At 43.1% G+C, this 16,469-nt stretch overlaps 3 protein-coding genes across 5 annotated transcripts; 2 read left to right on the top strand and 1 right to left on the bottom strand.

The window, feature by feature from the left end:
• Positions 1-110: 110 nt before the first annotated feature.
• On the top strand, positions 111-1,448 carry LOC108148455 (solute carrier family 41 member 1-like). The gene has a single exon (XM_041709116.1). It carries the CDS (start codon positions 111-113, stop codon positions 1,446-1,448), a length of 1,338 nt encoding a protein of 445 aa, XP_041565050.1.
• Positions 1,449-2,055: 607 nt separating this feature from the next.
• On the top strand, positions 2,056-12,041 carry LOC108148625 (neural Wiskott-Aldrich syndrome protein). Of its 3 annotated transcripts, none has more exons than XM_017275724.2 (7): positions 2,056-2,234; positions 3,379-3,564; positions 7,533-7,760; positions 8,346-8,984; positions 9,775-9,936; positions 10,000-10,197; positions 10,660-12,041. In XM_017275724.2, the coding sequence occupies exons 2-7, from the start codon at positions 3,448-3,450 to the stop codon at positions 10,909-10,911; spliced, it is 1,596 nt and encodes a 531-aa protein (XP_017131213.1). In that variant the 5' UTR covers positions 2,056-2,234; positions 3,379-3,447; the 3' UTR covers positions 10,912-12,041. The 3 variants fall into 3 exon arrangements, with proteins under 3 accessions (XP_017131213.1, XP_017131216.1, XP_017131217.1); XM_017275727.2 differs by lacking the exon at positions 2,056-2,234 and adding an exon at positions 2,282-2,751; XM_017275728.2 differs by lacking the exons at positions 2,056-2,234; positions 3,379-3,564 and adding an exon at positions 7,324-7,415.
• On the bottom strand, positions 12,032-16,240 carry LOC108148624. Its single transcript, XM_017275723.2, has 4 exons — positions 15,961-16,240; positions 15,761-15,907; positions 15,471-15,688; positions 12,032-15,409 (listed from the first exon to the last, which is right to left on the bottom strand). Exons 1-4 carry the CDS (start codon positions 16,138-16,140, stop codon positions 12,211-12,213), a joined length of 3,744 nt encoding a protein of 1,247 aa, XP_017131212.1. The 5' UTR covers positions 16,141-16,240; the 3' UTR covers positions 12,032-12,210.
• Between the last annotated feature and the right edge of the window lie 229 nt (positions 16,241-16,469).

Below are 16,469 nucleotides of genomic sequence, written 5' to 3'. Positions count from 1 at the left end.
TGTCGTAAAAAAAAATATAAAAATAATTGAGTTTTTTGTTGGTGAATCTTCGAAGGGAAGTTAATTATTCAAACACTGTCTTGCTATGTTTATAAAATCCTCGGGGAGGAATGACGGATGTAACGGAGGAGCAGGTGTCCAAGATGACGCCTGAGGATGGCGAGCACGAGCCCTGGTACTCGACGCTCATTCAGCTCGGGATTCCGTTCTTCCTGGCCGGATTGGGCACGATTACGGCCGGATTGATGCTGGGCAATGTGCAGGATTGGTTGGTGTACCGTGAGGTGAACGAGCTGTTCGTCCTGGTGTCGGTGCTGTGTGGATTGAAGGGTAATCTGGACATGTGCGTGGCCTCGAGGATTTGCACCAACTCGAATTTGGGTCACCTGTCCAGCCGAAAAGCCGTGCTACAGATCATGGTGGGCAACATGGCCCTGGTTCAGCTGCAGGCCATTGTTTGTGCCGTTTTGCTGAGCACCCTGACGGCGGGCATCAGTGCGGCGGTCAACCAGGACTTCAGCGTCGAGCACTATCCCGTGCTGACTGCCGCCGCCTTGATCACCTCCAGCACCTCCTGCTTCCTGCTCGACTCCATTGTGATGGTCGTCATCCTGTTCTCGCAGCACTACAGTTTCAATCCGGACTACATGGCCATACCGATAGTGGCCTCGATTGGCGATGTGGTCACCATAAGTTTGCTCTCCTTCAGCGCCGCCTTAATGTACGATCTGTCCCAGTCGCACCTGTGGATTGCCATTTGCGTGGTGATCGGCTATGTGGTGCTCATGATGCCCGTCTGGCTGGCGGTGGTGCTGCGGAATGTCTATGTGCGACCCATTTTGATGGTCAGCTGGATACCGGTGGTCGGGGCACTGTGCATTAGCCAGATTGCAGGATTCGTGCTCAGCTCCTCCGTGGAGGACTTCCGGGCCTTTGCCATCTTCTCACCCATCATAAACGGGATTGGGGGCAATCTGGTGTCCGTGCAGGCCAGTCACATGGGCAGTGTCCTGTACCGTCGTTCTAGTTTGGGCATCCTGCCCGGCGATTCCCGCATCCTGGAGTGGCCACATCGGGTTTACTTTCGTGGCACCGTTTACTCGCGCGTGACCCGTGTCCTGATCGCCATCTCTGTGCCGGGCAATGTGGTGCTCGTCATCCTGGCCGACTATCTCCGCGTGGCGCAAGTCTCAGTGAAGTGGGTCTTCGTGGTGGCCTTTGTGGTCACCAGTTTGCTGCAGTTGCTCATCCTGCTGTGGCTGGCCCACGCCCTGGTACATCTGCTGTGGCGTCGCAAGATCGACCCGGACACGGCCGCCATTCCGTATCTGACCGCCGTGGGGGATGCCCTGGGCACGGGTCTGCTGGCGGTCATGTTTCACCTGCTACGGTGGGCGGAGGAGGACTACAAGCCCAGGGATCAACCGTGGCTCAAGATTAGCTATTGAAGATGGGACCTCCTTTCAAAAGTATCCGTTCTTCATAAATCTAAAACTTATTTTGTTTTTTATTTTTAAAGGCTTGAAGCTGAACCATTCTGAACCATTCGATCTATACAAATACAAAGAAGACATCTTGTATAAATGGTTTAAATTTTATAATTAAGTTCTGGAAATGATGTGTTTTATTTTAAAATTCTTTAAGCTTTATGTTTTAAGAAGTCTTATTTATTAGCTGGTATAACAAATTCAAATTTTAAACTGCTATGTTTACCTAACGTAAGTCCTTTGAGGAAAACATTGCAAAGCCCATAGACACGCTACTGATAATCACCCCTTTTATTAAAAGTATATTTTTAATATTATTTAAGTTAAACGTTTGTGTTTTAAGAATTCTTATTTAATTTTAGATAATATTAAAACTATAAAACTACAAAGTAGATTGATATTTTCAAATGGTAAAACTGATTACGTACGTAAGCCCGTTGAGTAGTACGTTTGTATATCGATTGAATCGTTCGTATATCGATAACTCCCGCCAAACATCGATACTAGCTATATTGTGAATATATCGATGTTTGTATCGAGGTTTTACCACCTCCAACTCTGGGTGGGTGTGCAAATGAATTGAGTGCCAAATAAACAAACTTGCAGAACGTGAACAAGCCAATTTTCCCCGTAGAAAATCCTCGACCATGCAGCGGATGACGCGGACGCGCGAACAGTAGAGACTCCCTAAAACTAACCGGAGTCAGCGAGGCCAGAAAGCTTCAAGCAGTGCGCAGAGATTGTGTGGTGTGTGTGTGTGGGAAAAAAAGAAACAGAAGAGTGAAGAAGTGCACGAAAATAAACGCAAAAAAATCAATGGCCCCCCTTGCAGAACTGCGAGCATGAGAATGCAAGCCCCCAGAGACCTTGAGCTTAGATATACCCCATCGGGGTCTATTCACCCTTGTTTTTGATTTTACCCCACCTGGCGAGACGGACAGGTGCATCTTCGATTCGATGTTCCCCGAGTGCTTAACATTAAATAACCCAGACCAGTGTGCATGTATCATACATGCGCACATCTAATCAGTGGTTTCGCCAAAAGATAAGGCCGCCCTGTGGTCTTTTCCAAAGAGTTTGCCTCGCTTTTACCCACATTCAAACGCAGCTGGTTGACTGTTTCTGTTTGTGTTTCTGCTTCTGTTACTGATTTCCAACTTCGGGGACCCGTGACTCAGACTCGGACTCAGACCCAACCTATCCGATCCAAAGCGATCCGCTCGCAGTTCCATCATAACCAGCCATATCGTCATAGCCAACGCAGGTCTCTCTCGCTCGCGCTCTTGGCCGTAATTCGGTTAAAAAGTGTCACTTTATAAAGCCAAAACCGATAATACCAAACGATTTTTAAACGTATTCGAAAGCCCCAATCCAAATGCAGTTGCTTAGCCTACAGTCAAACTTCCATAAATTGAAATTCTCTTACTAAATATTCAAAGAAATTCATTTTTAATACCTTCGTTTTATAAGAAATTGGAAGGCCCAAAACCCAATACAGTTGCTTAACTTATTGGAAATACAGTCAAACTTCCATAACTTCTCCCACTCGAAATCATTTAAAATATTATTCTCGCTCGTACTCTTGACCTTAGCTAAAATCAATTGCTTAATTTTATGAAAAATAAATAAACCTTCGTAACTCAAAAAGTTGTAATATTACTATTGACAATTTTACAACATAACTCTTGTGTTGCCAAATCAGATGGATGTTTGATTTATGGAAGTTCAACTGTAATTCCGTGTGCCTTTATTGTTATCATCTTTATTTTTATGGAATCGAGTCCCCGTTCGCTGTGCATTGTGTTATTAAATTAATACATTTAGCTTTTGTTCATTTGCGTATTGTTTTCGCCATACAATAAATAAATGCGTGTTGTGTCGTATTGTGCAGGGAAAGCAGCCCAGATCCAGCTCCAGACCCAGACCCAGATTCAGGTCCAACGACTCCAACTCCGACCAGATGAGCAGCGGAATGAGGTCGCAGGACGGTCCGCGGGCGAAGGTCAATGCCGCCAGCTCGCTGCTCACCCAGGAGGAAAATGAAGCCGTCTTCAGGCTGCTGGGCAAGAAGTGTCAGGTGAGTGATGATGCATAATGCCCCGCACTCTGGGTGATTAATAATTAGGCAATGACATGATTCGCTCCTCCTCCGTCGCCACCGGTTTAATCCCAAAGCTTGATGAAGCACTTCCTGCGGCTCAAGTGTCGCCCCACCATGTGCGAATATTCGTCGCTTCGCAGAACAGAACCTCTGTAACCCTATATCATCGGTAGGCAGCTGTTGCTGTGGCTTATTTACCCAATTTTACTTGCACACTACCCAACATAGTCTAATGGTTGCTTGGTTGCTTTGCCCATGAACAGCTTCTGGGAAATGGGCTTATCAAGTTACTAAATGTTAGTAAGACAAGTTAGTTTGTTAACTTAAAAATTCAATAGAAATCAGTGATAAAAAGGTAAAAAATAAATCTTGTTTAAAGTAGGTCTTAAAATGCAAAATTGGTTAATTGGTTAAATTAGGTGTATATCTGTAGGACGAGAAATCAGACCTTAGTCTCTTCTAATTCTAATATTTACGAACTCTCAATAGTAATTAATCAAAAACATCTCATTCTTTAGTAGCTCTCTTAAATTTTGTTTACTTGAAAAGTTAAAAAATGCCTCTATCTCTAAAGTGAATACTTTTTTTAAACTATATAGTCTGCTTGAGTCAATGCTGGTGTTTTGAATGACATGATTCATTATTACACAGCATTTTTTATTATGCTGATAAATAAAAAAGAATTGACCTTTAATTGTTATATATAAAATTAGAAAGCAGAGCAAGAACTAATAAATTCTTGAAAGAAGTTTTTATGGCGACAAAACTCGTTCTAGTAGTAGGGATTCTCCCTCGTTCCTCTTACAGTGGAATCATCATCATTTTGTGCTGGGCAGTGTTGCTAGAACAATTTGTTAGACTTCGTTAGTATTACTAATATTTACCTAGCATTGCCTATTATCTTTATTAGCAAACGGCTTGAGCCGGCATTGATAGGCCACAAACGCAGTTGTTTGCATTTCTTGATTAGTTTTAGTTTTTATTTTGTTGCTATTTTTTATTTTCCCCCATTTTTTGGTGTGTCAAAGCCAATTTTGCTGCGAAATGAAAGAGAAACCAGAACGGTCGCTATAAGTCGTTAGGTATTTGTGGCCAACTAAAGGCGAACCTTATCTTATCAATCCATCCGCCCAATGCGAATCACCGTCCAACGCCAAGTACGATAAGAATGCCCTGAAATTGGAGTGGAAATGGTATGTGGTATGTGGCCATTTAATGGCGGCCGTTATGCGGATAATTATGGTGTGTGCACAACATGAGAAAATCGAAATCGCTCATTTTGATTCGCAATTCACGCTTTGCTAATTCGCAACTTTCCATTGACAAAACAAAACATTTCCAAATGCATTTGAACTCTGCCAAAGTAATGCAACCAGCGGGCTGGTTAAGGTAGTTAGCCCCTCCATAATATCCACGCAGAGAGAAACATTTGATCAATCATAACAGGCTCTCTTTTCCATTTTTCATATTTTTTTGTACATTTTTATGGACTTAAAATACTACAAAAACAGTCACAATCTCATTGATATAAGGAAACTTCATAAAAGGTTACCCAGAAATCTAGCAATTATGTCATAAATCCCATTATTTTGCATAAGTTCAGCTGTCTGGTAATAAGAAAAATAATGCTTCATATTTTTCAAGATCAAGCTTTTATAAAACGGTAAAAATATTCAATCAATCTTCATATTATCATCATATTGTTTCTTTTTTTCTGTGTATGACATAGTGTCACATTCATTGTGTGATAACACTCAAAGCTGCAGCTTAGTAAACCCGATGTTGTTATTGTGGTTTGGCAGTCGTTTGTTGCAACATTTGCTCGCATTTATTTGTATACACTTATTTAACGCATTTTTCTGCAAAGCCGGACTTTCTAATTGATGTTTAGCTTTTGTCAGCTTCAAAACCCTTGTTTTTGCAGTTGTTTAAGCTGTTTACTGTACAAGTAGCTAATTATGATCACTTTCTAAAGAATTTTATAAACAACGGAAGTGGCAAAAATAAATATTTGCATGTATTTATAAAACTCTATAAATAGCAATTGACGCTCTTTAAATATATTGTGAATAAAATAGGATCAATAGATAGTTGGACAATGTTTATTTATAATGTGACATAATAAACGGACCACAGGGCGTATGAGCATGTTTACCGCTCGGCCCATATGGGCTGATTTTTACCGCTAAGACCCCGCCCCCTTCCTTCAACCCAACATTTTGTGTTGTGGCCAGCACAAACGTTTGGTGGCAATGACCACTTTTTGTTGTCCGCTGCTTTTCCATCGATTTTAATGCTTTTAAAAAGAAACAGGCAGCTTGTACGTAGAAGGCAAGACATCATTTTTACAATGCTACTTATGTCCACACACAAAACTCGCCGAGTAAAAAGCAGCAGCAGCTAAGCATCAATAAAAATTCAAATGTGTTCACAATTTCGCACTTGCCAGATACAACTTAAAGTTGTGTGTGGGTTGGAAAGCTTCCACATACACATCCATAGCTACATCACTAAACCACTAGCTCGTCAATGTCTCTTTCTCTTTTATATTTGCGCCAAAGGTCAGCTGCACAAGTTTCAGCATGGCCATCTTTCCACCCATCCATCCATCCATCTATCCATCCATCCATCTCTAATGTCCATTAATTGATAATGTTGGATTACTGCTTGCCTGCAATTTCAATTTCAATTACATGGCACGTAACTTTTTTGGATCAAGCTGATTCAATTAGAAACGATTCCGGCGGAGGGTCACGCTTTGGCCTCGGGCAAATGCCAAATGTTAGGGCCACAAATCACACACTCATTTTTATCGGGCCTAAAAAGTTCGAGTAATTTCATTGGCCTTGTGGAGAAAATTCTCACGCTGGTTTTTGTATATAAAGAACAGCTTTTGCCTTGACATTTCTGGCGCCAAATCTTGTGGTCTATTGTATACTATAGTTTTGGCAAGTAAACTGATGCGGCATCATGCACTTATTCGTTTGTCGCCAGCATTTCCTGTGTCTGGGTCATAAACGTAGTCTTCAATCACACATGGGCACACGTCAAAAAAAAAGTTAAAGGTAGAATCTCTTGAATACATATATACATTAAAATGTTAAGATTTTTGTATAAGACTTTAGCCTGGCCAGGACATAATATATACATTTTTATTTGGATTTTATTAGGGATGAAAGTTACCTCATTTTAATCATTTTGCCCAATAAAAATTGATGGGTATACAAAGGTCCTATAAAAGGAGGTCTTTAATAGCTATATCACAATTATTTTAGTTAAGGATGTTATTTGGCCTGTCAATGACCTAATATAAATATTTTAAAAAGAGAGTTCTTTTATAGCTACACCACCAAAACATTTTTTTTTTTGTATTTTTTATGACCACTTTTAAATTGTTTTTCCTTTTATTTTTTAATAATATTTTTTTTCAACCAAAAATCTTCTACAAAAGTGAGGTTTATCTTATTTTTTCTTGTGCACATTATGGGTTTCCGTTGCACTTTGGCAGAATACGCACCGATCGGCGGAGAGGTCTCCACTAGACTAATGTCCACCGACTAGATTTACGCCCTACCATCAACTGGAGCTACGTGATTACCATGCCAAGCGGTGGAATCGCCAGTTGCAATTGCTGCAAGAGCTGGCCTGGCGGCTAATCGGTATTCAAAAGAGCCACACTCACTTGGGGCCATCGACTCGATGGCCAGAAACTAGCGAAACCGAAAGTCAGATGAGTTTTTCAGCTCGAACGCGACAGTTCATTGAGTTCGTGGTCGTCGGATTGCTAAAGCTGATAGAGTTGCATTCAAATGAGGCGCAAACTGAAGGTGTTGTGGAAGGCTCTTTTGTTCGGCCGTTTTGTTAGATAATCGCCCCGGGCCTTTCTATCGATGTCAAAATTTGTGTAACGCAATCTCTGCTCTGCTCCACTTTTTTTTTTTCAGACACTGAACACCGCCGTGGTGCAGATCTACAAGACGGAGGGCAGTGCCCACGCCCACTGGAAGAAGCGGCACACCGGAGTCGTCTGCTTCGTGAAGGATAGCGCCATTCGATCCTACTTCATGCGCGCCTACTGCCTGATCAAGAACGAGTTGATCTGGGAGCACGAGATATACGACGGCATGCAGGTGGTCAAGTCGCGACCCTTTCTCCTCACCTTCGAGGGCAGTGTGAGTATGCTTTTCATTTCTGTGTGTTAACTAAAATCAAATCCATACCATTAAGTTGATTTGTTTGCTTTCAAGTTACTCAATGTATTCCATTTAAAGCTGCGATCCACAAAAATTGTGGTTTTTGTTCTCATGTTTTAAAACTAAAATTCGAAATACGGATTATTTGAGATAGAAAAAATAAAAATCCCATGTAAAGATTAGCTGATATTTGTCAAAATAAAAACTCAAAATCAATATTATTTCAGAATTATATAAATATATATACATTATAATGATTATAAAAATCTCAAAAAAAGATTATATCGTAGCTACTTTTAATTAAAATCTCAAATAACGCGTATTAGTAAGTTTTTTCTCTGATTTAAATGACAAGTAAAGGCTTAACTAATTCTATAATTTGAACCTTAAGTGTCTATGTATCCATTTATTTAATTTTATCTCTTCTTATAAAGATAGAAACTTGTGAAGAACAAAGTCAAAAAATCAAATCGATTTTTAGTATCTTAACAAATCATACCAAAGCTAAGAAGCAGGAACACAAAGTTGCCCAGATATTAAACATATTTAAAAATCATTTTCCAGGATGGCCATGTAGGACTGAACTTCGTCTCCGAAGAGGAGTGCGACTCGTTCTTCCGCATTGTGGACGCCACCATAGAGACGCGCAATCGCAAGCGACAGGATAAGCGCAACCGGCAGAAGAGCCAGCAGGCACCCAATGCGCCACTGCCTCAAGTGCAGCGGGAGCCGGCCAGGCCACCGCCCATGCAGGGCGGAATGTCCGCCACGGATGGCGGGAACGTTCAGCTGCGGAACAACAAGATCAACTCGGTGACACTGACGCCGGCGCCAGCGCAAACGAAGAACTTCCTGTCCAGCGGTTTTGGACTGGGTGGCGGCCAGGCGAAAGACAAGAACAAGCGCAAGGTGACCAAGGCGGACATCAGCCAGCCGACGAACTTTGTCCACATTAGCCACGTGGGCTGGAATGCCGACAAGGGCTTCGATCTGACGGGCAACGAGAACGACGAGGTGCTGAACGAGTTCTTCCTCAAGGCCGGTGTCTCCGAGACGGAGCTCAAGGATCGGGACACTCGTGCCTTCATCTACGACTTCATACAGAGCAACAATGTTCTGGCGTCGGTGAAGCAGGACAGCGTGGAGTCGCCAACGGAAGAAACGCCTCCCGTGCCGCCACCGGTGCCAACCCGTCATCCTTCTGTGAGTTTCCCTTTCTCTTACCTAAATCATTTAAAGCTGATCGCTTATCCGTAAAATATGTCATGGTCCAGCACTTGAGTCGCTTTTACGAGATAGGAAAGGCCAGTTTATTAAATTTTGCCATTATTTTTACTCATGGAAAGAGTTTGCGGAAGAAAACAATGCTTCATTGAGTTTGCTCGGTTTTCCAAGTGTAACATTTTAATAATTTTCTGCAATTCAAATTGGAAACAAAATTTATATCGTTTGCCTTTAAGTATTTATGTGAATATGGAAATTTTTGCAGCCTTATAAGAGATTTTTTATTATGTGGAGTTGGACGAATTAACTATAACTCAATTTCCGGTTTTCAATTTATATTTTTTGTTCGAATTTAAATAAGAAATAAATTAAATTTAAAATAACAATTTGCCGTTGAGTATTTACGGGAATAGGAAATATCCCGAGGAAATTTTATGCAGGCCTGCTTTGAATTTTATTGTTGGATAAAAATGGTGAAAGCAAATTGCTCTTAAATTAGTTTTCCTTTTAGTTTAACTATTTTCCGGTTTTAAGTTTTTATTGTTGGCTTGAATCCAAATGGGAAATGAAATTAATAGTTTCCTTGAGTATTAATGTGAACACGGATACTCCCAAAGAATGTTTTTCTCTTAAATGCAGTGAATTTTGTTGAATTGCTGAATAGAATTCGTGGATGTAATATTTATTTATTTTTTTAATGTAATTTATATTAAACATTTTGACAAGAATGTTTATCTCATAAAACTAATCAAATTTGTTTGCATTGCAGAATGGCAACCAAAGAACTGCACCACCGCTGCCGCCGGCGAGACAACCACCTCCAGTGCCCGCCACTGTGCCCGGCGCCACTCGAGCTCCGCCACCACCCAGCAGACCACCACCCATCAGTACCGCACCACCACCGCCGCCAGTCAGCGCACCCGTTGTAGCGGTAAGTGATCCTCGATTATAACTTGATTCAAATAGCCGACTAACAAATGGTTTTCCTTGGCAGCCACCACCTCCTCCACCGCCACCACCAGCAGCGGTGCCACCGCCACCGCCCCCGCCCATGCCAGTGGGAGAGATCCCAGTCATCACCACCACGCACGCTCCCACTCAAGCAGCCAGGCCAGCGGCTCCAGCAGCACCAGGAGCTCCAGATACACGCAACGCACTTATGGACGCCATTCGCAAGGGAACCCAGCTGAAGGTGAGTTAAATCACTTTTGATGGCTTACTCCCGTTTTATTACACTTTTTCTTTAATTTCAATGTAATAACAATGATTTAAAACTAAAAATAGTTTTCCCTTTCTCCTCGAAAACTAATTACTTTTACGTAATCAATTGAATATGCTTGAGTTGTTGGTTTAAATAGAAAATGAAATGAAAATAAAAAAGAGAGATCGAAATCAAATTAAAATCATATAATTTTACATTTTAAATAAGGTGAATGAACGGGTGCTAAATTTATTTTTATAGATTTCTTCACTTTTTTATAATCTAAAAATTAAATTACTTAAAGTTTTCCATTGGGAACAATTTTTTGTTTAATTAATTACAAAATAACACAAAAGCTTTATTTCAAGATCTCTTTATAGTTTTACTTTCTGCGCAGAGTTCTAAAATAATAACAATAATAAAAAACTAATTCAACATATTTTATCCAAATAGAAAGTGGACACGTCTGCACTCAGCACTGGCAGCGGCGACTCTCGCAGCGATTTAATGAAGGACATTCGCCAGGGCACAGTGTTGAAGCCGGCCAAGGAACGGGAGCTGGGCAGCCAGCGGAACAGCGACAATGGAGGCGGCACCGACGCCCTGGCCGATGCACTGCGTCGGGCGCTGGCGGCACGCGGAAACGCCATCCACTCGGACGAGGACGAGACCGAATCCTCGGACAACGAGGGAGAGTGGGACTAAGGGACTAAGCTACGCGGGAGCTACACGGATGACACGATGCGGGGCAGCAGACACTATTCCAAATATAAGCAATAATTTAGTTCGTGCTTTGGCATTTTGGTTTATCGTTAGATAAATCCCTGTAAATACTGTTAGTGAATTTTCATACCTCTTTAATTTAATTGTACGAGTTTAACAAACGAAAAAAGTACTAAAAGGATAACCTCAAATTGAGAAATCGTATCAGCATCAGCATTTGCCCGCTTTTAATTTGTTCCGAATTGAATCACATTCGCATATCCTTAAACATCTGCTCAATATTTAAGATGAACGAAACGCATGTATGTTAGTTCAGTAATATATGTGGGTGAATTTTGCAAAACCCCGTTCAGACTACTGTGCCAAAAACTTGAGAACACCAAAATGAAAAACGAGTTTGTGAAAAAAATTAGAGATTCACCTTGTCTGCGAACTGAAAAACTGTAAACTGAGCGATAGAAATTTATTATAGTGAATATATTTTATAAATCTATAACAAAGGAAAGGATCAAGCAAAAAATAAACTGTGACTACTTTTAATAAAGCCACAGCTGAGAATTATTATAAATACACACAAGTTTAAAGTAATAGATTTGCCCGCAATTAACCATATACTAAATTTGCAAAATTTGCTCAGTAATAATTCACTACTTGTTGAAATAATAATTAACTAATGTAATAAGCGTGGCTAAACCAATCAAATAGGCGATGTATTCAATTTAATTTGACAAGGCTTCCGCTAAAAGCTGTCTGTTACTATATTACATCCAATTACTCCCAATCGATTAATGAATGACCTAGTAACTCATAAGTATTTTCGTTTTAGTTTGAGTGCATTTAATGCAACCTTGTAGTCATTTTTCTTCTGTGTGTCTGTATTTAAATCAATATTACGTATATGTTTGTTTTATGTCACTTTTTAAAACTACTAAAACTAAACCCAATAAGCTTGTCAGAGCGAGAAACTTATGTGGATCAGATTTTGGATTAATATGTACGCATGTCGAAAGAAGAGTTTTGTGCGATTTATGTATTTCAATACATAATACTTACATATGCTAATATATAAGCCATTAATTTATGTAATAAAGTTGTGTATATCTAACTTAAAACTAATGCTATCCATAAAAAGTTTATTCGCAATTTGTGGTATTGTTTATACGCTGGGGCTATCCAATTACCTAAGCACGATTTACCATCCATACATATTTACAATTTTTGAACAGAATCGAAAAGAACATGTAATTGTATATTGAATATGGCCTATCATCTAATCGTAGTCTACGGATTTACGTTTTCCTGAGCCCCGAGCGCAGCATCATCTTGCAGTTCGCGCTCAATGTTGGCATTGTTATTGTTCTCGGCTATTTCGTTGATATTTGAGTCATCGTTGGCCTGGCAGCGCGGTTGTCGTTGCTCCTCCTGCTGCTGCTGCAGCTGCTGCTGCTCATTGATGCGGTTCTCAGTCTCCTCAGTTGGCCTCGTGGACGAGGATCCCGCTGGAAGCAGCTCAAGTATAGCCGGCTGCTCCTCGTGAACCAACTGCTGTATTTCTTCTGATGGCGGCTGTTGCTGCTCGGAGAGCTCCTGGTTTAGAACATTCTGCTGCTGCTCCTTGTCGCATGTATAGCTGTTAACCAATTTAGTTGGAGAACTACTGCTGTTTTCGGGAGCGTTGAGGGAAACCGTTGGTAGAGAGTCTGCCAAGTCATGGTCGTGGACCGATTTCTCCAGAGATTCCGGGGGTGAGGGTGTGTGTGCAAGGTTTTCGGGTATAGGAATTGCAAGGGTATCCACAGCAGAGCTTCCACTTGGTATGGATCCTATCTCGTCTTCAGCTGGGAGTGAGGGAGTTTGTGATGCAATTTCCAGGGATTGACTCTCAACTGAAGCACTTAATGGTTCAATGTTAGATCCACTATTTTCCACGTACTGATGTCCACCTTCACGGTTAGGAGCAGCATCAATCGAAGATTGTACTTCTATGGCAGTTAAAGAACGATTTTGGAGATTATCTATGGAGGGGGTTTCAACTTGAATATGCGATTCTATAGATGATTGGATATCACTTGCGGAGGGCGGAGGATTTTCAGTGGTAGAGCAAAGCTCTGTTTGGGATTGTACGACAAGGTTAGTGGGTTCTTCCATTGAATGCTGGATCTCCATTGCAGAAGGCGGGAGAGCCATTGCTAAATCTGACCCAGATTGGCCCTCGATGGCAGTACGCGGGAATCTTTCCATATTAGAGGTAATATCTACCGCGGATTGCACCTCTTCAGTGGCTTGACTGCAGATATTAGTTATGACCAAACTGAAAGCAGGCACTGGTGGTTTTTCCGCACCAAATAATTCCGGAGTTTGCGGAGGTGTCTCCCCGGCTGGCAATGCAGCTGAAGGTTCCATTCTCTCGGGCACCGCTTGGGTGGCATGTGATGCTTCCTGTTCCTCGTTCTGAGGTTCCAGTGGCGGCAACTCGATTTCACGATAAATGCGCTCCTCTTCCTCCTCCTCCATGGCTTCCTCAGCTTCATCGGCCGATGATCCAGTGTCGTCGCCATCGCTATTATCGCCGTCGCCCTTCTCCAATCCATTGCAGTGCATGGCCTCTGGTTCGGAAATGTCCAAGTCTTTCTCCTTCTTAACGCTCACATTGTTCAAATCTAAACTGTCTATGTAGGCATCCTCCTCGTCCATCTTGTCGTTGTGGTTAATCTCTTCTGTGGTTGCTCCTCCCGCTTCTTCTTCGAGTTCATCCCCATAGCCGCGGTTGCGGGGCTCCGGCTTGATGGAAATATCGGGCACCATGTTAAAGGCCACCGCCTCGCCACTCTCCACTGCCACAATCTTCGGCAGAGGCGGCTGCTTGGGTGGAGTATGCGGCTTGCGTTGAGCGCCTCCAGTACTTTTGCGTGCCGTGGATTTTACCGAATTCACCTTTGGCGGGCTCTTCTTGGGCGGCGGCTCTTGTTCATCGGGAGTGGCTTCTTCGGCTCTCTCCAAAGGCAGAGCCTCTTCAGCCATATCCACGCCACTGGCCACATGCGAAATCTGCATCATACGATCCAGCTCCATGCGATTGGGCTTAACATCTTCCTGGGACTGTGCCATGGCCTCAACCTCTTCCTCGTCCTGTTGGTTGTCATTGAAGCTGCTTTCGAATTGGGTCATGGGTATGGTGGTCATGACCATGGCCTCGGGCACAAAATCAATGGGTTCTTGTTTGATCCTAACAACAGGCTGAGATTCTGTTGCTGCCTCCGTCAAGGCCTCCTTCTCCCGTTCCTTGTGCTTTCGCTTCTTTTTCTTTTTGCTACTTCTGCCAGATGCCTGACCTGCCTCATCCAGATCGTCTATGAGCGAAGAGTTTAGCTTGCCATGATTCTTGGTTATTTTCAGCTTAAGTTTGAGTGGCTCCTGTTTCACACCCATTTGCTTTTCATAGGCGTCATCTAGGAGTTCCTGTTTGACCGATACACTGGGCACATCGTCACTGGCAGTGGCAGCAGCTGCTTCAGATGCTGCCTCCGGTTGCTCCGGTTCCTCGTCGCTGTCATCATCGTTAGCTGCCTGGAAATCATCGCCATAGCATGAAGGTTCCTCCTCATGCCGCTCCGGCTCCTCTAACGCTGGTCCCGTGTCATTGATGTGCACCTCCGGCTCGTGCTTGATGCTGACTAGCGTGCTTATGGTGTTCTTGAGCAACTGATCCACTCGTTTCAAGTACTTCTTGGACGACACTCGATCGCTATTTTTGCCCTTGGTGGCGCCCAGTCGATTAACCTCAGACGAAGCGCGCAGCAAAGGCGATGAGAGGCGCTCCAGGACCACCATTGGCTGCATGGCCTCGTCTATCACAAAATCCGGCGGCACAGCAATGGCCGGAGGCAGGCCCAGCAAGTCGTCCTCCACCTCGTTCTTGATGGGCATCTGGGCCTCATGCGTCACCTCCTCGGGCATTATGTGCTTCGAGTGACTGAGGTAAATCTTCGGGCAGGTGGGGGCGTGGCGCATGTAGGCGGCCTCAGTGTTTAAGGCGCGACTGCAGCCGCCGCACTTGCGTTTGCGGATGGCACAGCGGTGAGTGTTGTAGAAGAAGTTCGTGACGAAGGTCTTCTTGCACAGCGGGCACTCGCGATCCAGGACGAGCAGCTGGACGGGAGTGGAGGGTGTGTGCTCCCGCAGGTGACGCGCAAAGGCATAGGCATTGGCCACGCTCATGTCGCACAGCGGACACTTGTAGGGCGTCTTCGAGAGCTTGTGCCACAGCTGATGTGCGCGAATGTCGCTCTGTATGTAATACGTCTGGTTGCAGGCATTGCACATGTAGCGCGGAATCGAGGGTACATGCACCAGAGTTTTGTGCTCATCGGCCAGTTCCTTGCTGAGAAATTTCTCGCCGCAGACGCTGCAAATGGACTTGCGACCTCCCTTTTTGTGTGGCAATCTAAGGCTGGTCTCCTGTTCAGCCGGCTCCTTTTTGCTGTGGCAACGGAAATTAGATGATTAGGAGATGGGGGTAAATTAGGGAACAAATAAGTTACATTTCCGGCTCAATTTTGGGCTGTATGGTGGCCTGTGTCTGTGGAGGCTGCATTCGCTGCTTCTTGTGCCACACAAATGGCTCCTTTTTGACCTGTGGCTTGACATTAAGGTTACATCTTGGCCAGCTGGTGTCTTCGCCCTTGCGTTTCCTACCCCGTTTGCCAGCTGCTTCAGAAAGCTGCAGTTCCTCCTTTACAATGGGTTTCAGATCAATAAGCTGAGCGGAAAAATAGAGAAATAACAATATACACATTTTCTACGTAACAAACTCTATTTTGGGGTCGCTCACCTTTGTGGGCTCTATTTGCTTTAGTCCCAGCAGGTTGCGCGTTTGCTTGTTTGTGGCATAGCACATTTCCCGAAACTCATAAAAATCATTGATTTTCTCCACGCACTGGCTGCACATTGTCTGCGGCATTTTATCGTCCATGGCCACCTACAAAAAGGGCGTTGTTTTACCTGGTCACCGATTACTCAAATAATACGTACCGTAAAGCCCAACAGTTCGTAGATCTTCTGGGACATACTGGGCTCGTCCAAGTCGATGGTGTCTTCACCATTTGGCAGCAGTATTTGCACTTTTCCCGGATTATCGATGCCGCACAGCCGACAGATCTTGCAGAGATTCGCCTTCAGGGCCGCGTCGATCTTGAATGCGAACCGATCCATCTTGGCCGGGTCTTGAGGCGATATCTCGGCTATAATCAACGACAAATCAGCATGGTTAATTGTTTTATCTCAAGTAGAACTAGCATTTTTGTTTATTCCACTGAAGCTAGTGTTGGAAAGTGCTGTTAAGTGGGGCTGGAAAAAATCGATATGGTATCGATAGAATCGATGCTTTTTTAACTCATTATTTATAACAAATATACCTAAATGTTTCCAAATTCGTTGACGCAAAAAATGTATAAGAATGAGTATTCTTTTTATTTGTTTCCTATTTTTTAGTAATTAATTTTAAACATTTATTTGGTTGTTAGAGAAGTTAGTGGCTTTTT

This window comes from Drosophila elegans, unplaced genomic scaffold (genome assembly GCF_018152505.1).
Source record: "Drosophila elegans isolate 14027-0461.03 unplaced genomic scaffold, ASM1815250v1 contig_476, whole genome shotgun sequence".
Classification (NCBI taxonomy): domain Eukaryota; kingdom Metazoa; phylum Arthropoda; class Insecta; order Diptera; family Drosophilidae; genus Drosophila; species Drosophila elegans.
Note: the sequence above shows the minus strand (reverse complement) of the source record. Positions and strands in the feature narration are given on the sequence as shown.